The sequence below is a fragment of the Mustela putorius genome, unplaced genomic scaffold, assembly GCF_011764305.1.
Source record: "Mustela putorius furo isolate JIRA1106 unplaced genomic scaffold, ASM1176430v1.1 tig00003858_pilon_pilon_pilon, whole genome shotgun sequence".
Classification (NCBI taxonomy): domain Eukaryota; kingdom Metazoa; phylum Chordata; class Mammalia; order Carnivora; family Mustelidae; genus Mustela; species Mustela putorius.
The window spans coordinates 35982357-36004519 of NW_025422010.1; the positions used below are offsets into that span (position 1 = coordinate 35982357).

Consider the following 22163-nt stretch of genomic DNA (forward strand, 5'->3'; position numbering starts at 1 on the left):
AATATTTTTGAGAACTTACTTTGGCCAAAACATTGGGCATGAGCTATGTTTTGCCTTTCCAGCTTCAACAGCTACACTCCTTCTAACCTTTCCTTGAAAGGTTTTCCCCTTAATTACTATAATTTATACAAACTCTAGCCACGTCCTTGTCACAGTGTGCACCTCAAAATAAACATATACAGAATGTAGAATTTTATTCAATATCACCAAAAATAAAAATAGGAATTATTAAACTCAAAAATGTATTAAGCACTAAAGGGGACAGAATAAATTACACACTATTCTTGCCTTCCAAGAATATTGAATCTAGTTGGAAATGGAGATTATGAGTTTAAATAATATTAAATATTATAAAAGCAAGCATTTTAGGAGTTCAGATGATTCAGAAAACTGAGTTCTAGATCTTATTGGATATTTCTAGTTCTAACTAGGGCTGTCTTGAAAACTACATTGGGTCTGAATATTACCAATGTAAACAAGTACCAAATGCTTTGCCCAAAGTGCATAAATATCGGTAGTGCCAAACTGCTCTTTGTCTAGTTCTTTCTCCACTCCTTACAGCACAAAGAGGAAATCTTAGCTTGAGATAGCAAATAAGTGATTAAATCTGCAAATTTTGGAAAGGCCACTGGAAAGAAAACTTGGCAAAATTCTAATTCTAGTGATTGCTCTCTGTTTAACCCGCAGCCAGTGAAGGCTGTTAACATTCTTTTGGGGTCGAATTTTCTTTTGATTTTAGAAACAGTTAAAGCTCAAACGACAGCGCAACTTAAAAAAAAAAAAAAAAAAAAAAAAAAAAAAAAAAAAAGTTCTGTTAAGACAGGAAAAACACAGGAAGCCTGGAATGTAACTAGATTGGCAGTATTTCCGGAATTTTACCCTTAAGCATTAGTTTGGCTCCTTTTGCACATGCGCAGAAGGAAAAGTTGGGCGGGAGTTCCGTTGCGCCGGGTCGCGCTCCAGGCAGGGATTGGTGGCGCCTGGTGCGAAGAGGCGGAACCGGAAGCGCCTGTGTTGTGGGGCTTAGCCTGTTGTCTCCCGGCGTCTTTCCAGCGCCTCGCTTCCAGCAGTTGGTTCTGCTTTTGCAGGGAGTGCCATGGGGGAAGCGGAGAAGTTTCACTACATTTACAGTTGTGATCTGGACATCAACGTGCAGCTTAAGATGTAAGAGAATCGGGACAGTGACTGGGATTGCTGGGGCTTCGGGACGCTGAGATGGGGGCCTGTGGGTTTGGCGGGGAGAAGGTGGTTATTAGCCTGAAGACCGTCCTGGGGGCGGCTGGGAGGGCTGTAGCCCGGGAGGCGGAGGAGAACCGGAGGCAGAGAGGGGAGCCTTGTGAAGGGATTGAGCCCTGGGTCTGTGGGACAAGGATAGCCGTCGGAAGATGCCCTCAAGTTCCACGCTGTTTTACTTTCTTCAAAGCATTTTGCTGCTGACAGCAACCTTTTGAGGGTTTTTACGTTTTGCAGATTAAGACATCAAGTTTCAGTAGAGTCGTCCTCCTGCCGTTAATAGTTGGAAGATCTTTAGAACCGGGCTGGCAGGTGGAATGGAGGGTGCAGAAATTAGACACGGGCAGATCTGGTAGTTGAGAATAGCATGAGTACATGGATACAGTGTTAGAATCACGGGGGGTGACAGAGACTTAGGTTGAATCTTGGGACATGGTGGCATTGTTTAGCCAGGGAAGTTAGGAGTCAGTCGAAGAAGAGAGTGTCAGTTGCGGAGGGACCAGAAGATAGGAGAAAAGGCTTTGCAGGAAGATCTTGGAGCATTACAGTTGAAGTAAAGGCCAAGGGCATGATCTTTTGAGATGAGATTAATGAAACCGAGATAGGGGGTGGGTAGGACTGAGTTGGAAATTAGGTCATTTTAAGGCAGTCTTGAAAAAGAGTTTTCCTATGTAAAATCTGTCACAAATTATTAATCCTATCATCATTCATTATATGTTTAGTCAGTATTCATCTTACGTTCATACATGCAGTGAATACATTTTTTTTCAGCTGTCAGGTGCACCTTTTAAGGATTGTTTTTATTTTCAGAAGTTACTTACTTCAGACTCTGACAGATCTTTTACTGTCCATGTTGTGGTGATAGTAAAAATAATATTTCCAGAACCAAACTATAGTTTTGTAAAATAATTTACACACCCATTTCAGGAAATTTCTGCAGCATGTGGCACTACATGCTTATACAGGACTGCATTGCTCTCATTTGATAAAGGGCTTTCCTTTCCTTCAGTCTCATTCCTCTCAGTATTTTTTTGGACATAGGAATGATTTTTTTTTTTTTTTACACTTTTGAACCCTAGAAGGAAAGAAGAAAAGTAAGAAACACTGGTCTGTCATAAACAGACACACATTCAGTATTTTGAGGCAAAGTTAAAGCATAAATTAGAAGTTTGGCAAAATTTAATACTATCTTGTAGCTTCTAAGACTGCCGTTGTTGATCATTGGGGGCAAGGAGTATCAACTTAGAATCATATAATGAAAGAATAATGAATTCTTTAATTCAGTTTATTCTCCCCAGGGTTTTAGTTTATTGTGACAGTTTTAATTAACTAGTTGCAATTAACAAGTTGCAAGTTTCTTTCCCTATCCCCGTAACTGAATATCAAACTGCCTGCAAGACATGGTCACTTAGGATGTGCCAAAGCACTTTGAAAGCAACTTGTCTGAGACTAGCATATCATTAGCCTACTCTTCTGATTCTACTTTTCCTGTATTGTCTCATTTATTTTGGCAATTGTTGGCATAATTAATTGAGTTGGTTAAGACGGGAAACTTGAGTTCTGCATACATCCCTCTCTTACCTTCTCTGTTTAATCATTCACAAATTGTCTTGAATCTACCTTCATATCGTTGATCGATGCCACCTTTTTTTTTTTTTTTTTTTAACCCCACAACCCTGGCCTTAGTCTACCTTTTACCTTTTAATGCGGCTGAGATTCTTCTAACTGATTTCCTCGCTTTCAGTCCCTCCTCTCCATTATGTTCTTACACTCCTGCCAAAAGTACAACTCTGATTACATTACTCTCAGTTCAAATAATTTTTTAATCATATTTTTGAATGTTCACTTTGTGTCAGGCACTGTAGGGAATATGGTGGCTACTCGCTTTATTTTCTACCTACTTTTCATTCTTATCTTTACCCTGTGAGCTTTATGCTTTAGCTATGCCAAACAACTTGTAGTTTCCCAAACATACCTTCTTGCTTCTTTGCATCAGTATATGGTGTTTTTTCCTTCTAGGACGACTCCCTGTCTTTTTGGCTCTCATTTCTCACAAATTGTTTGGGCTCATTTCAGTCATCAATCTGGGATACTAAGCTCTTGCTCCCAAGCAAGAGACTTGCTCCTGAGACTTTTTGGTATGCCTTTCTGTAGTAGAAAGGACATTGGCTTTGGCCTCTTTTTTTTTTTTTTTTTTTTTAAGTAGATTTTATTTATTTATTTTAGAGAGAGAGCACTAGCAGGGGAAGGGGCAGAGAGAGAAGCAGGCTCCCCACTGAGCAGGGAGCCTGACATGGGGCTTGATCCCAGGACCCTCAGATCATGACCTGAGCCAAAAGCAGACTCCTAACTGACTGAGCCACCCAGGCACCCCACTTAGGCCTCTTTTGCCAGCTCTCTTACTTATTTTGTTAACTTGAATAATGAGTTTGATCACTGAGTGTCTGCTTCATTATTTATAAAATGAGAAAAGGGTGAAAAGAGAGAATATATAAAATCTCTGGCACAATATTTGACATAATCTTGATAGCCAAGCAATGTTCCTACCTCTTTTTTAATGTCTTGTACATATCTTTTATGATCTATAACATTGTATTTTTTTAATTTAAAGAACTTACCAGATAATATACTTACACAGTAACAAAATTAAAAGAGTATTGAAAAATATTCAGTTAAAAAGAAGTGGAAATGAAGTTTTAATATTTTATCTTGTATTTATCTCATCTTTCATTTTTGGTCTTCTGTGCCTAGTACAGTGAGTGTTTGTTGGATGAATACATGAGTAAGTGCTCAGCTTGAAATTAATAAAGGGAAACTAAGGTCTGGAAAGCTGATGATGTCTAGAAGGTAGATCAAGAGTTGGTGAGAGGATTTAAAATAAAGTAAAAGCCTAAAATAGAGAAATATGTTGGTGAAGATTGGAATGATCTTAGATATGTTGGGACTTATTTTTACCTTTATGTAAAGTTTATTTTAATTTTATATGCAAGAAAATGTTGAGGTATCAGAAGGTTACTGTGATACAACCATAAACTGTTCTTAGTATTTGTTGTGAAAATGCTTAAAAAATACATCTAATCATTATTGTTCTTATGCCTCCAGAGGAAGTTTGGAAGGGAAGAGAGAACAGAAGAGTTATAAAGCTGTTCTAGAAGACCCAATGTTGAAGTTTTCAGGACTGTATCAAGAGACATGCTCTGACCTTTATGTTACCTGTCAAGTTTTTGCAGAAGGGAAGCCTCTGGCCTTGCCAGTGAGAACATCCTACAAAGCATTTAGTACAAGGTGGAAGTAAGTTGTGTCTTGCATATGGTGGGTTCCAGACTATTCTCCCATTTCTTTATAGATGTTGCAAGTATGATTTGATAGGGATTCAAGAGGAAAATTAAAAAAAAAAATTGGATTTAAGACCTATAAGCATTGATCCAGTAGTTTAAAGCAGTAACCTACTCAGATAGAATAAGGTCTTATATATACTAGTATTATGCTGTTTAAGTAGAAGTGGATTTATATTTGAATTATGTTTGTATTTAGTATATTGACATATTTTTGTAGGAGCTAGACTGATTCACAAAATGACCCAAACCAAAAAACAGATATAACATCTTTACATTTTCTGCCACCCTATGGCCCAAACATGTGCACATTTCTATATAGATAGTATGAATTGTCCAACCTGATATTTGGTGCTCAGATTTGATGAAATCTCTCAGACAAGAAAAACACACCTGTTGTCATCTATTCGGATCAGATTTTTATTATTATTTTAAATATGAAACTAACTTTTTTAAAGTTCATGGTTTTTTGAGCATGGTACGTTAGCAAACTCCTGTTGAGATGCAACATAAATAATGAACATGAAGGTCCCGTTTTTCCAGAACACTCTTGTGGGTCCTGAATTTAAAGTCTTGTCTCTTCTTATTTGGTAGATTATGTGGTACAGTTTTGTTGTTCCTTCAGTGTGTGTTATTCAGTACCTTGGGAGGCTTAATGCAGGATACATGACCTGGTTTGTTAATTTAAAAGGAAGTTTATACACACACACACACACACACACACATATATTTATATTTTATTTTCTTAGTGTTATATTTACGTTGACTTTATTCCCATAGCTGGAATGAATGGCTGAAACTGCCTGTAAAGTACCCTGACCTGCCCAGGAATGCCCAGGTGGCCCTCACAATATGGGATGTGTATGGACCAGGGAAGGCAGTGCCTGTGGGAGGAACAACGGTTTCACTCTTTGGAAAATATGGGTAAGCATTTTTGTCTTCTCTTTAGGAGTGTTGGGAGAGCTTTTCTTTTTGCAAGTGCTTGAATAGTTTATACCCAATCTGATTCTCTATGTTGTAGGAAATGAAAACCTGTTTGATACATATGATTCCTTCGTTCTCAAGACTGAATTTGACACATTTTCCTATGGGATACACAGATAGATTAGTTAAGAAACCTCCTGTTAGTGTTTGGTATTGTGATTTGCGTTTGAATATAGTCATTAGAAACTAGAATCTTGCTAGGAAAAAGAGGCTATTTGGTGTATACTGTACCTTCATTGTTAATAGAAGGTTTTTGCTTTCTCAAAATAGTGACAGGACAATGAGCAGTGTTAAAAAGCACAAATTTGCTAATAGTGATTGTAATAGAAGAGTTGTCAACTCGGTTTTTAAAAATTTACAGGTAATAGGGGCACCTGGGTGGCTCAGTCATTAGGCTTCTGCCTTCAGCTCAAGTCATGATCTAAGGGACTTAGGATCAAGCCCCATGTCGGGCTCCCTGCTCAGAGGGAGACACAGTGAGAGAGGGAACACTCTCTCCCTCTCCCACTCCCCCTGCTTGTGTTCCCTCTCTCACTGTCTCTCTCTCTGTCAAATAAGTAAATAAAATCTAAAAAAGAAAATTACAGATAATAGGAGCTAATCGTAAGAAAAAAGAAAGGAAAAAGGTGTAATCTTGGAGGGTATTTTTTTCTCTTGGAACAGAAGGATCACTACCTTAAGAGAGTTGGTGATTTCCTTTATTTTTTTTTTTAAGATTTTATTTATTTATTTGAAAAAGAGAGAGAGAGCACAAGTGGGAGAAGGGCAAAGGGAGAGGGAGAAGTAGACTTCCTGCTGAGCAGGGAATCTGACTTGGGGCTTGAACCCAGGACCCTCAGGTCATGACCCAAGACAAAGGCAGACACCCAACTGACTGAGCCACCCCGAGCCCTGAGAATTGGTGATATTCTATTACTCTTTTCTGTGTTTATTAACTCGAATTTTCCACTAAAGAACATGGTCATTCATCAAGTATCGAGTTACTTTGGTATACAGTTCATGGAAGAAAGACGGATGACTGTTTAATTTTTTTCCCCTTTACCAGTTTTAAGAATGAGTTGGTGTCCTGGTAACTTGGATATTTGATTTTTTTTTTCTTTTTGTTTTTAAATTTTGTCATGAACTTTTAGTCTTAAACATTTCTGGAATGTTTCAATTAATTGCTGTCTTTAGTCTTTATAATGCTCAAAAACTCCCATTTTTGGTTGGTAAGAGTCCCTTCAAGCTGATTCCATGTTTTTTTGATAGTACTCTAGAAACATTCATAGTTTCTTTGCTTTTTGGTGGGCAAGCTATTTCAGGCTCATTTGTCAATTTTCCACCCCAGAACTGGAATCTCTGAAAGAAGTCCTAATTCTTTTTTTCTTTTCTTTCTTTTTTTTTTTTTAAAGATTTTATTTATTTATTTGAGAGAGAGAGACAGTGAGAGGGGGAATACAAGCAGGGGGAGTAGGCGAGGGAGAAGCAGGCTTCCCGCGGAGCAGGGAGCATGATGTGGGGCTCTATCCCAGGACCCTGGGATCGTGACCTGTAGCCAAGGGCAGATGCTTAATGACTGTGCCCAAGGAGCCCTAATTCTTTTCAGGGTGAAATGGTAGAGAACTAAATCTGGTATTACTGAACTTAATTAGTGTTTGTCGATGTTGAAGTTGGAAAATTTTATCTCCTGAATTAATTTTCACATTATTAAATGTAAATGAATGTGACCATATTTTGATATGTTCATTTACTATTTGTGTATATGTTTCTGTGAATTGCTTTTTGATGTTCTTTCCCATTTTTTTCAGAAATTGGAATATAATTCACATGCCATAAAATTCTGATTTTTGTTTTATTTTGTTTTTTTGAGTTGTTATTTTCTCTCATCAATATGTAGGGGGTCTTTGTACATTAATGAAATTAACCTTTTGCATGTTACATGTTACAAATACTGTTTCCTGTGGCTTTTTTTTGAATTAGTATATATTTCTTTGCTATTCATGTATCTTCAATTATGTTGAATTGATCAGCTTTTATTTTTATGGCCTGTGAATTTCATGTTTTAGAAAGTCCTTTTCTATTTAAAAAAAATATTTCTTTGTATGATTTTATGATTTCAGTCTTCTACCTTTAAATATTTGATTCATGTAAAATCACTTTTGTGACTGCTTGGGTGGCGCAATCAATTAAGCATCCGACTCTTGGTTTTGTCTCAGGTCATGATCTTGGGGTCTTGAGATAGAACCCTGCATCTTGCTCTGTGCTTCTGCTGAGATTCCCCCTCCACCCCTCCCACTCATGTTCTCTCTCTCTCTCTCTCTCAGATAAATAAATAAATAAATAAATCTTCTGAAAGACACTCCGTGTCAAAGGAGTGATGTATTGGGAATCAACTTAAAAAAAAAAACCAACAAATGGCTAGTTATTTGTCTTAACACCATTAAATTCACCATTGTTTCCAAATATTTTGAAATGGTACCCTTATATGTTCAATTCATCAAGTACTGAAGTCTGAGAGAAACAGCATAGTCTATCAGATGGTGGTGGTTAGGCATGCAGGATGTCTAACTAGGTTATCTGGCTTCACCTCCTGACTCCTTTAATGTCTGTATTTTTAGGCAGGTTATTTAATCTCCTTATGCCTCAGTTTCCTCCAGTAAAACGATGTAAGAATAGTATTTACCTTATAGAGTAGTTTATGATGATAAATTACTGAAGACACATAGTTAACTTAATGAATGTTTAGTAAATATTAGCTATGATTATTTCTGTGCTATTCTGTTAGTTTTGAATACTATTATACTATAGAATGTTTTACTGCTAGATGGCAATGAACTTCCTTATTTACCTGCCTTTTAGAATTTCCCTGGATATTCTGTTTTGTTAGATAGGTTTTATTATTTACTCAAATAGAAAAGCTCATTGTTATTTTGTTAGGAAATCATATTGAAATATATATGTTAATTAAGGAGAAAATTGACACCTTTGTAATATTGAATTTTTCCATCCAGAAATAGGGTGTGTCAGAAAGGCTTCAACTCATGAATAAAACCTAGGTGTAATTTCCTTTAGAATCCCTTGGTTGCTTAGTATATGAAGGTATTTTTGTTTAATGTTTTAACTATTACATATTTATTATTGAGATACATGGAAGAACAAATTTAGACATAGTCTGACACAATAGATAGAATTTGAGTAAAATACCATGTTACAATAGATTGGAGATGATATTAAATCCGGTATTGTTCCTGTTCCAGTGTGTCTGTTCCTTTTTACTTTACTCGGGTGGGTTTTGCTTGCCACACAGATGAAAAGTGGGCAACAGTTTATTACTCTTACTATATAGTTAGTAGTTAAATGTTCTTGAGAAGTTACCAGCTAGACCTCTTGGTTTTTCCTCTTGGCTTTTTTATAAGTGATTTACCTTCTGGAATAATCAGCCAGAGGTTCCCTCATAAAAGCACCTCTTTCAGGACACTTGAGCATTTTAGATGACCTTAGGATATAGTTTCAGGACACCTTGACTAGCCGGTAAGTGTGAGACAGCCGGAATTTCCACAGAAGTGCAGTGAAATGAACTACCTAGAGCCAAACAAACTCTTAGGTTAACATTTGTGATGCAGTTTGACTTGACTTTTGGCAAGGTTTTGAAAAGTACATGAAGTCAGTAGTAATCAACCTATGACTAGGAAAAACCTGGTAAGCTAACTAGATAAGCGTCTTCCTGCATTCTCTTTAAATTTGTTAAGAGTGTGATGGGGCCTGAGATTCAGCATTTTTAGTAAGCATCCTGAGTGGTTCTGCAGACCTGTGGATCACAGTTTGCAAAAAACTGCATTAACCTTTTCTTAGTAGTGTATTTGTTGGACGTAGGCTTGCAGTTATTTTCAGTTTCTTTCTTGACTTTATCCCATTGCTTGCTTTATTTGTATTTCTGTATGAATCCCAGTAAAAGACAAATTCCTTTACCTCCCACCCAAACCATGCTGGAAACGTGCCTGGGAGATAAATCAGTAGTATTTGTTCTACTTTATGAAGTAATTAAACCCCAGATATTTCCATGAATGTAGTAGTAACAGTAAGTGGGACTTAAATTTCAATTCTCTCTTCCGATATTAAGTAAATTAAGACTTTGAATCTTAGAGAGTCATCTGTTTCCTCTTAACTGGACAGTAGGTCACGTTGTCCCTCCATGTCTTGAAAACCTGAGATGTCAGATGAACATGAAATATTTTGGAGAGTAGTACTGATTCTGTGACATTCCTTCACTTAGAGCAGGGTTTCTCAGATAGGAGTTGTTGACTTACTACTTTCAGAATTCCTGCCTTATTTCTGTACTAAGTGTACTCTTACATACTTGGTTTTTTATTTGAACCAGCTCACTTCTTTTTTTAACTTTAATTTAGTTTGAAGCAAAAGCTTAATATCCCTAATACACATGGGAAGCAAATATTATTTGACATTGGTGGGTAAGAATAAAATAAATACAATGAGAATAACTGTTATTAGGTTTTAGAAATTGAAGGAAGAAAACTGCAGTGAAATATAATTGATAGTAAATGTATTGATTTGCAAAATACATAAGCAATATCTGCAGAGAAAGTCTTTCTTTAATTAGAATGGTTCTTTTTGTGCCTAGTCAGATATTTAGCTCACTGTCGCTTAATTGAAGGTAAAGATAAGGTTTTTACACCAACATTTTCTTTTTTAATCAGTCCAACTTCTGTGTGGTTGTACGTCATCAGTTAGCCGAATGATGACATCAGATTTTAGTAGAGATTTCTGGATACTTTGAACGGTGTCGAAGGAATGCAGAAAAGCTTCATCACCTACCCCTCTTCCCTTCAGCCTGATGTTTATACTGACCTTCACCTCAGCAAAAAGCATAAGAAACTGGATGAAATTAAAATAACTCCTTTTCGGGGCACCTGGGTGGCTCAGCGGGTTAAGTCTCTGTCTTCGGCTCAGGTAATGATCTCAGGGTCCTGGGACTGAGTCCCGCATGGGACTCTACTTAGTAGGGAGCCTTCTTCCCCCTCTCTCTCTGCCTGCCTCTCTGCCTACTTGTGATTTCTCTCTCTCTCTGTCAAATAAGTAAAATCTTGAAAGAACTCCTTTTTCTCTGTGTATCCTGGGGCTTTTCCTTGAATGTGCAAAGTGGGTTGCAGTGGCTACGAGCCCAGGAATCCCCTAACACGAAACAGGACTCTGTGTGCAGCTGCTGGTACTGGTGCTCTGTGCCGCTGGTCAGGATGTTCCCGGCACTGCGGCAGGGTGCACACATCTTCTCGGTATCCTGAGCAGGAAGCCTGTGCAAATTTTCTTCCGCCAGTTGTTAAAAATCACGTCATGGGCCACCACAGTTTTTTTTGTGACTTAGGGAAATAGTGCTTTAGACTATAGTTTCTTCGGATGTTTCTTGAACAATGATGTCACCCGGGTGGGTCTATTTTTCCCTAAATAGTCCTGGTATGGACTTAGTAGCTTTTAAAAAACTGGTCTTCAGAGTGTGTAGTAGTTGTAGTATAATACCGGGAACCTTGTTACTACCAAGTTTTGTATTTGCTAATGTCTATTTGATATACTTTAGTCTGTGTGAAACAGTGCTTTTTGGACTATAGTATAATTAATAATTGAAAGACTGATCTCTTAAGATACAGCTAGAATAACTAATTGTCTTCATTTTGGAAGTTTGGCTTGTGAGATTTCTAAGTAGCTAAAGAATGGATTGATCAGTAGGTTGAATTGGCAAAGAACCAAAGGCAAGCCGCAGATTTCTCCTGCAGGTGTTTTTCCAAATATGAGTTTGGAAGTCAGGGTAGTGGCTGCTGTTGTGGCTTGGCACCGGGAGTGGGAGCAGCAGCCACAGCTGTTGCTGGGGCTTCTGCTGGAGTCTGAAGGATATCCTCCTATGCTGTTTCTTTTGTCTTGCCTGTTTGGCTTAATTTCCCAAGTGGACATGATGGTCTGAGTATCCTCTGGCTTGCCACCTGGAGGCTGTGTAACTCTGCAAAGGTTCCATTAGTGTCAAAAGAAAGTAATATGTTCACTTGATTATTTGAGTCACTTGGCATCACCCCTACCCTCCACATCCCATATCCTTAAATCTTCTCTCCAGATCCATCCCAAGGCACCTAAATCATTTAGTAAACTGACTTCCTGCCAAATGTACTTATTTTTGATTTAGTTACATTCAGTTAGTCACAGTGTCCACTGGGGGACACAGAGGTAGAGAGAAGGAAGGCAGGCCTTCTGCTTCTCCAGGTACATTTAAGGATATTCATCTAAAAGTGGCATTACTGTTTCACTGTACCGAGTTTCCTGGATACTAAGTGGGTCTACTTGATGTTGAATCTGTCCCTGAGTTGAAAGATTTTATAAAAGGCTTGCATATGGCTTTTTGTAATGTAACTTTTTTTGATCTTTCATATGATAAATAAATATTGAGAATTTTGATTCTTTACAGCTAGTCAGTGCATTTTTTATTGAGCCTCCATTGGAAGCTTCTGCAGATATAGTTGCTGGGTAGCACCTATTATTGCCAGCCTTAGAGATCTTACAACAAGTACGGCTATACCTTAACCTTATTGTGCTCGTGAGCTTATAGCGATCACTTCATCACTCCCATTCTAATTGTTCATGGCGTCATAGCTTATATACGTTACACAATCAATGAAAATTCTCTTTATTACCTTTGGAAAATTTTAAAGAAATTTTCCATTAGAACATGATAGTAATGGTTTATAAACTTTATGTAAACCTTTTACAGTTAAAACTTATAGATTACTATATCTACCATATACCTTATTTTAAAAATTATTAAATGCAAGAGTGTGCAAAATGGACTTACCTCCTTACCTGTGCACATCTGAAGTCTTATTCTTACAATTGCAGTCAGCAGCTTGTTCTTTGATTTTGGGAGGATATGAATAGAATTTATACTGTTTGGAAGGTCTTGTTTAAAAGAAGAAGCACTTAAAAAAAAAAAAAAGGAACACAGTAACAGAAGAACGTCTGTAACCACCCCCCCCCCAATTAAAAAAACACTCAGATACTAACCAGTAGCATATTTCAAAGGTTCATGTAAAGCTCCTTTACAGGTTTGCTCAACCTTTACTCTAGATCTTCTGGGTAGCTTTTTGAAGGAAATTTGACAATCAACAGTCATAGAATTTTTCACTTTAAAATAGGATCTCCAGGGCGCCTGGGTGGCTCAGTGGGTTAAGCCTCTGCCTTCGGCTCAGGTCATGATCTCAGGGTCCTGGGATCGAGGCCCGCATTGGGCTCTCTGCTCAGCAGGGAGTCTGCTTCTCACTCTCTCTGCCTGCCTCTCTGCCTACTTGTGATCTCTCTCTCTCTATTTCAAATAAATAAATAAAATCTTAAAAAAAATAAAATAAAATAGGATCTCCATGTTCAGACTGAATTTTGACTATGTTAAATCTCTAATTTGTAGACATGGAAGCTTTTTCTCATGTGAATCTGTAATCGTATTCTGTTTAAGATGTACCTCCTGGGCAAGAGAAGATAGGAGAGACATCAGCTACTTAGTGAACAGAAAATAGTAGCTAACATTTTAACATTTAGCTAACATTTAATGCCGGCACTATTCTAAGTTCTTTTTACTTCTACCCATCTGTTTAACTTTTCTAACAAGATGAAGGTATACACTTTATAATCTTACTTTATAGATGAAAAAACTGAGGCACATAGATTAGATAGTTTACCCAAGGTCGCATAGGTAATAGATGATAGATGGCACAGGTGGGATTCAGATCTCAGCATTTTTACTTTACAATCTATGATGCTGAATTGTCATTTAAAGTAGAGAGTTATGAAATTACTTAAATTTTGGTTTCAGTCATTGTAAATGTGACATTCTTTCATTGGGTAGGAATTTAGTCTCTCATTTTTTCTAGGATCTCCACTGAAGTAATGAAGTGTGGTCCATCACTGAACTTTTTCTGTTTCTACTCTACCTTTAGAATTTCTGTAACAGTTCTATGTGGAGGAGCAAAGAATACCTTGTAAAAAAGTGTTACATGGATTTTAGTTACTTAATTAATTGCTTTACAACCCACTGGAGGCTTCAAGGTTGGCAAGAGAGATATGTATTTTCCTTTGTGGAATTCTCTCTGTTTGGGAACTGAAATGTCCTATAATGAACTGCATTAATTTACTTCTACCCTGAACATTCTCTTTTCACCTAGCATGTTTCGCCAAGGGATGCATGACTTGAAAGTCTGGCCTAATGTAGAAGCAGATGGATCAGAACCCACAAAAACTCCTGGCAGAACAAGCAGTACTCTTTCTGAAGATCAGATGAGTCGCCTTGCCAAGGTAAAAAAGAAACTATTGAAACAGGTGGAAAGCTCTGAGTGATGCCTGCTGTAATAGAAATTGACATTATTTATTGTCAGACCATTCTTTTGACTTAAATTTTTATTTTTTTCTAAGATTTTATTTCTCTATGAGAGAGAGAGAGAGAGTGACCATGAGGGGGCAAAAGGTCAGAGGGAGAAGCAGACTCCTCATGGAGCTGGGGGCCTGATGCAGGTCTCGATCCTAAAACTCTGGGATCATGACCTGAGCTGAAGGCTTAACCATCTGAGCCACCCAGCCATCCTAAATTTAATTTTTTAATAATAATTTAATTGGAATGATAATTCACATACCGTAAAATTCACTCTTGGAAAGTGTACAGTTCGGTGGTTTTTTAGTAAATTCACTAAATGTTGAATTGTGTAGTCATGCCGCTATTGAATTTTAGAACATTTTCATCAAAAATGTCACTGTACACTCTACCTATTAGTGGTCATTAGTGGTCATTAGTGGTCATTAGTGGTCATTAGTGGTCATTAGTGGTCATTAGTGGTCAGTCCCCTTTCCCTCTGCTCTCCGGCCCCTGGCCTGGCAACTATTAATCTACTTTCTGTCTCTGTGGATGTTCCTATTCTGGACATTTCATACAGATGGAATTATACAATATGTGGCCTTTTGTGTTTATAATTCTGCCAGATTTGAGAACATAGAGTTTTTGGTGATACTTTCAAGATGACTGCCTCCTTTTATTGGTGACATAGTCTTAAAGATGCAAGTGTTCCATGCTAGACATTCTTACGTTGCTTGGAAGTAGCAGTATATCACCAGCTTATGTTATTCTTCAATCTCAATTGTTCTCATACTTCCCTCACTTTTTTTTTTTTTTTTAAGCAGACTGAATTGTTACCTTTTTATTTAAAAATTGTTTTATGGTAGTGTTTTCATTTAGGAGAAAAGAAAAACTAGATTCAATTCTGTGCTTAAATCACAACACTATAACTTATTTTGTGAATATTTGTTCACAAAACACTATGTCAGATACTGTGTAAAGATCCTTTTATGATTCTTTTAAGAGACTCTTTTAATTCTTGATGTAAATTTCCTTTGCAGTCTTATTTGTATGGATGACTCTTTAATGCCTGGAGAAAGTTTTTTTTTTTTTTTTTTTTTTAAAGATTTTATTTATTAATTTGACAGAGAGAAATTACAAGTAGTTGGAGAGGCAGGCAGAGAGAGAGAGATAGGGAAGCAGGCTCCCTGCTGAGCAAAGAGCCCGACGCGGGACTCGATCCCAGGACCCTGAGATCATGACCTGAGCCGAAGGCAGCGGCTTAACCCACTGAGCCACCCAGGCGCCCCTGGAGAAAGTTTTGATGCTAAGTATTTTATAGCTTGTTGCCTCAACCTACATATAGGAGAAATCTTAATTATAAAGAATAATTACTTGCATTAGCTTGGCTTTTTTTTCAACACAAATTTTTTATTGTCAAGTTCATTCTCCGTCTTTTCGTATTGCTCTTTTATGGAAAAATGATGCCATAGTTTCCTCATAAGCTTTCTAAACAAATTACTGTTGTCAACTTCCCCTTCATAATTACATAAATAAAATCTATTTTCAGTATAGTTACTCCTGAGATTTTGTTTACGTTCTTACATGGGATATAGGAAAGTTCTCAAGCTTTTCATGTGTTCATCAAGGTTCATTAGTGCACATTTGGTCATTAGTCATTAGTGCACATTTGCAGCTCTAGGAATGATGTCTCTGCATATGCAGAGCTAAATGAGGTATCAGGAAGAAGCTTTCTTAACATATTTGTCAATTGGTAGGAATCGTCTGCAGTCTCAGTTCTTTATATTAAAGAATATGGCAAGTTGGGTCCTAATTTTTCAAGAGATACTAACATATATATGTTGTCTGTATTTCTCAGAGTATGTTAACAGTTTTCAAATAAGTCTTTATTCATTGGTTTATAAGCCTTTGAAATGGGAATAAAAATTAATGAGAATGAGCATCTTAACAGCTTTTTTGAGGCTATGTGCCTCATTCTTTTCTGTATAGCAGTTGGTCATGCTGTGTGAGGTTTCAAAACCTGTTCTATCCCTGCTGCTGTAGAGGAAGAATGTGTTTTAAAAAATGATATTGGAAGTTTGGGTACTTGGAAGCACTTTTCAGTGAGAAGAGCACTGTAGTATGAGTCAGAGACTTGGCCATCTTGTTGAATCGCAGAAAATAATTTCTGAGCCTGTAAAGTCAGAAGTTTAGAATGGATGATTTCTGGGTCCTGTGTAGCTATTCATATTCAGTTATTTTCAAAGTACTGAAATGGTGGGCAGCAGGGTGGCTCAGTTGGTTAGGCATCTGCCTCTCGATTTCTGGTCAGGTCTTGATCTTGGGGTCCTGGGATGGAGCCCTGTGTTGGGCTTTGCACTGACTCGGGAGTCTGCTTGAGGCTTCTTTCTCTCCCTCTGTCCTCCCCCTGCTCATGTGCACACCTTTTCTCTTTTTTCTCTCTCAAATAAATAAGTCTTGAGGCGCCTGGGTGGCTCAGTGGGTTAAAGCCTCTGCCTTCGGCTCAGGTCATAATTCCGGGGTCCTGGGATCGAGCCCCACGTCGGGCTCTCTGCTCCGCAGGGAGCCTGCTTCCTCCTCTCTCTCTGCCTGCCTTTCTGCCTACTTGTGATCTCTGTCTGTCAAATAAATGAATAAAATCTTTAAAAAAAATAAATCTTAAAGAAAAGAAAGGTACTGGAATAGCAGTTTTATATATCTACCAGGATTTTATAGTAATCACCTTAGTAGAGAATAAACATGTAATTATATATTTGCAGTTGTGAATGTGCTGTATTCACGTCATTCCTTTTTTCCTGCAATCTGTATGCTTAGAGTAAAGCATTACTCAGGACCTACCTAGTGTGAATGATGTGGCTCTGCTCTTAAATCTGATTTTGTTGTTGTTGTTGTTTGATTAGTACCTGCTTCTTTAGTTTAGGTTTTCAGACTAGCTTCCTGAGTCTGTTTCCCTTGCCTTATACCAGGAAAAGTATACTTTGATACTTGTTATGTCTGAACTTAAAATTATACTCCATATTTGCTTTGTTCCTAGATTGTGCCATAGTAGCTCTCTTTTCCTCTCATTTTCCTTCCACTCTCATTTTTCTGGTTCCACATTAAAAAGTTTGTTCAGTTAGATTGTGATTCTTTTCCTCAAAACACTTTGAAATTGTCTCTGGTACAATACATTTTTAAAAAACCAGGAAAGAATGTGTGTCCTTTTGTTTCCATTTTTATACAAAAGAAACAGATTTTTTTCTATCTATTTTATTTATTTATTTTTTAAAATATTATTTATTTATTTATTTGTCAGAGAGAGAGAGAGAGAGAGAGCGCGCGAGCGCACAGGCAGACAGAGTGGCAGGCAGAGGCAGAGGGAGAAGCAGGCTCCCTGCTGAGCAAGGAGCCCGATGGGGGACTCGATCCCAGGATGCTGGGATCATGACCTGAGCCAAAGGCTACTGCTTAACCAACTGAGCCATCCAGGCGTCCCTATTTATATATTTTTAAAAAGATTTTATTTATTTATTTGACAGTGACACAGTGAGAGAGGGAACACAAGCAATGGGAGTGTAAGAGGGAAAAGCAGGCTTCCCGCTGAGAAGGGAGCCTGATGCAGGACTCTGGGATCATGGGATCATGACCTGAGCCAAAGGCAGACGCTTAAAGACCAAGCCACCCAGATGCCCCAAGGAACAGATTTTAGATTAACAATATTCTTATTTCTAACACTACATTTTAAGGAAATAAATGAGAAGAGGCTGAAGTGGTTAGAACTGAATAGTTTATTTCTTGTACTTTGATTTTCCAGCCAGTGAATTTACTATGCTTGTTTCTAATTGTTGAGAAGGCAGTTGGACTCAGAGTGGAAAGGTATACATAAATCTTAATAATAGCAAAGCATAGTTACCATGCATTGTACCCATGAGCCAAAATAAATAGCATAGTGACAATTTTCAAACTGCTGTGTAAGAAAGTTTATTCAGTTACAGAAGTGCTTTAGTCTTGGCTGCCTGGGGATAATGGGACAAGAGGACTGTGAAATGAAGATGAACTATTTAAATGGCTTGTGGAAAGATGTCGTTAGATAATTATTAAGCAAAGAACTTCAAACTCAAGCTGGACTAACTGTTCTTCCTCTGACTTATTGCTTGTTCAGCTATGAAGCTTGAATTACAACTGCAGTATGAATAACTGAAGTTTAAAAGCCTGATTTCTACGTTGAATATTTTTAAAAGTCAAATCCTTTCAGCAGGATTTTAGTGGAATTAACCTCTGTGATGATTTTACATTATACCTAGTTTTCATTTGAGTAAAGGAATGTGAGAAAAGGAAACAAAATGGGGCAGTCTTCAGTTTGGTTCTCATTTTTTCTAGGTTAGATTTCTTAGACTAGTAGGGGATAGGAAGAAATGAGTGCATTAAAATAGACTCACCCCCCCACCCAGTTCTTCCTCATTATCTTTTTTTTAACCCAGCTCTAAATTTTCCTAATTAATATTTACAAGTATAGTATCTTTCTGTTTGAATTGATTTGTGACAATAATCAAAGGCCAGACCTCTGGAGCATTTACTCTCCTTTCATTGTCCATGACCCAGCCTTTTAATGATTGTGGGCCTTACTTGAGCAAATTTGCCCATTGTTCCCATCTGTTCCGTTTTTCAGCTTGTCATATTGTAAGAGTTTTATGACTAGGATGCATATCCACCTGGGGTTTTGGATGTGACTACCAAGCTTCAGTGTTTGATTTATATTTGAATCCATGTCTTTAGACATGAAAGGTTAGTGCAAAAGCATGCTTCTCCACTGTCTCCTTTTCATTTTAGCAGCTCTGCCTGATGCCTTTGGAATGTGCTTTAGTTTCTGTCAATTTGATTAAGAGGAGGCAAAGAGAAAATAACGACTAGATGAAAAATGCTTTGTGGTCTGTGTGACACAGATAGGTTGGGGCAAGTTGAGTATGTAGGTGAGCACTGCGATAGTGAAGTTGTGGTAAGATGAGGTGAAGTTTCAGGCTGACCCTCATATTGTCTGCATGGGATCAATCTGGGTCTCTGGGTCCAGGGTCCAGACTTAAGGTTTATAGCAATAGAAACTGGGTGTTTTTAGTTCATTGAGGAATAATTAGTGTCTTGAGAATAGGCTTATGCCAATCGATTTGAAGGGTTATTTATAATCTAGAGCTGTACTGACCAAAATAATAGCCATAATTCGCATGTGGCAATTTAAGTTAATTAGAATTAAATAAGGTTAAAAATTCAGTTGCTTTGTTACTGTAATCACATTTCAAATGCTCCTTTGCCACATGTGGCCAGCAGCTATTGGTCAGTACAGATACAGAGTATTTCCATTATTGCCAAATGGTCTGTTGGACAGCACTGGTCTAGAATGCCAATTTACTAATTAGTAATGGGTTAGTAACCATATTATTATCTTTCTGGTAACTATATTACTTGTGTCTGCTACCCAGGATGTGTTTTTTTAAGGCACCTTGAAAATTAAATTAGTCTTCAGGAGATTGTTATTTCTTAGTGAGCCATGAAGGAGCTAGCCTAAAGGAACTAGAAACTGCCGTGAGTAATTTCAGTTTGGGGGAATCTTAAAAGGACCTTCTCTCTTGAATCTTTTTAGTTACAGGATTACTTGAATATGCTGCCTACACTCTATCTATGGAATGAATAAACACTGACATACTATCATGGTTACAAAATGATCCTTTAAAATTGAGATTAAGGTAACAGGAAATTTTCTCATGACATAATTTTGTGAAGTGGGATTGAGGCTTTGACCTGCTGAAACATTTGTCCTTGAAAGAAAATATTTTACATTGAATGGATTACATTGAACGGGTACTAGTCTAGAGACATTAATTAGAGGGGGTTTTTATGTTAAATATGTGCAAAAGTCCTCTTTTTAATGTTTTCATAAAAATTTATTCAATATAAAGGACTTTATTCTAAGATTGTGTTCTTTTGGTGTTTTTGAGTATTAAAATGTCTCGTTTGATAGTAGCACTTAAAAAAATGACTTTACTTGGCAAAATAAAATTCGGGAACATTCATAAGTAAAAATTTTAGTTGACATGCAATATTATATTGGTTTCAGGTGTGCAACATTGTGATTTGACATTTATATGCTTTATGAAATGCTCACCGTGATAAGTGTAGTCACCCAACACTGTTTATTATCCCTCTTTGTCTCCACCACCATCACCTGCTCTATTGAAGGCATACTTCTGTAAGTTGGAGACAAAAAAAAGGTATTACTAAGTCGATGCTGTTGTTACTATTAGTGCCATTATGAGTAATAATAATACTAATAATGATAATCACCTTGCATGTATAAAGTGTTTTAATACCTATAAAGCCTTTTAGTGTAGATTGAGGACTAAAATGGAGCAGTGATTAAAATCATGACTTTGAATATGGATTTCCATTTAGATTTCAGTTGTCTCTTGTTGTGATCTTAGATTAGCTACTTAACTTTTTCTAAGCCATGAAATTTTCATCTGTACAATAGTAAGAATAGCTAACATCTACTTTTTTGAGTTATTGTGAAGACTAAATATAAATGAGATAAACTATTTAAAGGATTTGATATTGCTAGACATCACTGAGCACTAACAAATGTTAGCTGTTGTTATTACTTATGTGCTTTCATTTGATTTTATGAGTGTAATGATTGGACTTGTAACATACATTGCTTTTAAACTCCTGAGAAAATGGAAGCTTAGAGAAGCTAAATGATTCATTTAAGGTATCATGCTTGGTAAGTTGAACCAGGACCTAAATTCAGGTCTTTAAATTCTTCATGTAAATGTTTTTCTGAAGATAAGTATCTGACTTTTTTTTTTTTTTTTTTTAAGATTTAAGGCTTGTGAAGGATTTGTTTGTATGGGGAATATGTTTTCTTATCAGGGAGATAAAAATTGAAAGTAGGGGAAAAGGCAGAGGGAGCTTGAAACCACACATATATACCTGAGGTCCACATGTAGGGCATAATAAATGGTGCCTGGCAACTTAGTAAATAAGGATTTGCCCATGGCCAGTGAGTACCTTTGCAAACATGTGCTATGAATGAAGTTAGAAACAAATTTATTTTGGAACTCGAAAGAGTAAGTGAGGGGAGGAGCAGAGGGAGGGTGGTAAGCAGACTTCACTGAGTGCAGAGCCCCATGTAGAGCTTAATCCTGTGTCCCCAAGATCGTGACCTGAGCCAAAATCAAGAGTCTGATTCTTAACTGACTGAGCCACCCAGGCACCCCGAGTTATAAACAATACTTGTGGCTTTAGTTGTCACCAATGCATAGGTTAAAAGCAATAAATAACAGTCACTCTTAAGATTTCTTTCACCCACAGACGTCAAATGACTAGGGTTTAGGAGGAAAAGAAATGTAACAGTGAAAGAGGGTATGTGTTATTCAAAGAAACAATATGGTAGGAACTTCATGGTACAACTGGATGTGAGAATCCTTTGCTAAAGATAAAAGAGGAAAACAGATGCTGATAAAATTGTGGAAATATTTTAGAGCTGTGGAAGGGAAGGTGTTGGTAGTTTCTTTGTGTGATCACAAAAAATGATGCAGCTAGAAAATTAGTGGCAATGAAGTCTCATTTGTTCAGCCCAGGCTTTTGTCAAATTGCTTGATCACAGGGTAATTTTTTAGAAGGTTAAGGAAACAAAGTATGGCTACTCTAGCACTAAATTATAGCCAGTATGAAGGAACCAGTTGGTGAAAGGGGGAAAATAGGAACTTCGGGAAAAAAACTAAGGATATCACATTATACATCAAGATTGCAGTTACAGCCAAGGAATGGAATAATGGATTGAATTTGGGGTTAGTCTTGGACTCTGAGAAAACAGTTTCAACAAGAGTGGAGAAAGGCAAGCCACTCAGGTGCCCCAGAATATTTATATTTTAAGTATAAATTTTATTTGATTTTGGAAGCATTAAAATCATATGGAAGACGGGGGTCTATGTGAGATAACCCAATTGAATTTGTTCTATCTTCCTCATCAGAGTGTTCTTCAGCCCAAGGGAGTTAACTAAATAAGTTAAGCGGTAGTTGAACCTCAAGACTGGTGAGAGGAGATAGTGAGAAGGTACACACAGACTGTTTTTCCAGTCCTTGCAAGTTAAATGCCTGGGTTTTAAAATTATGTGTACTGTTAAGTTTTTACATTTTTAAAAAGATTTTATTTGTTTATTTGACAGAGAGCGAGAGAGGGAACACAAGCAGGTAGAGTGGGAGAGGGA

The 22163-nt window shown here is 37.3% G+C and overlaps 1 protein-coding gene across 5 annotated transcripts in view; it reads left to right on the top strand.

Annotated features, from left to right (window-relative positions):
* The first annotated feature begins 1004 nt into the window (after positions 1–1004).
* The window catches only part of PIK3C3 (phosphatidylinositol 3-kinase catalytic subunit type 3), a 140950-nt gene continuing 119791 nt past the window's right edge, over positions 1005–22163 (top strand). For all 5 annotated transcript variants that reach the window (XR_006602097.1, XR_006602096.1, XM_004752236.2 and 2 more), the window contains exons 1-4: positions 1005–1164; positions 4336–4524; positions 5349–5492; positions 13742–13871. Coding sequence is in view for 3 of the 5 variants with exons in the window: in XM_004752236.2 (XP_004752293.1) it covers positions 1097–1164; positions 4336–4524; positions 5349–5492; positions 13742–13871 (531 nt within the window). In the remaining 2 variants the exon portion in view is untranslated. The remainder of the gene's footprint in view (positions 1165–4335; positions 4525–5348; positions 5493–13741; positions 13872–22163) is intronic.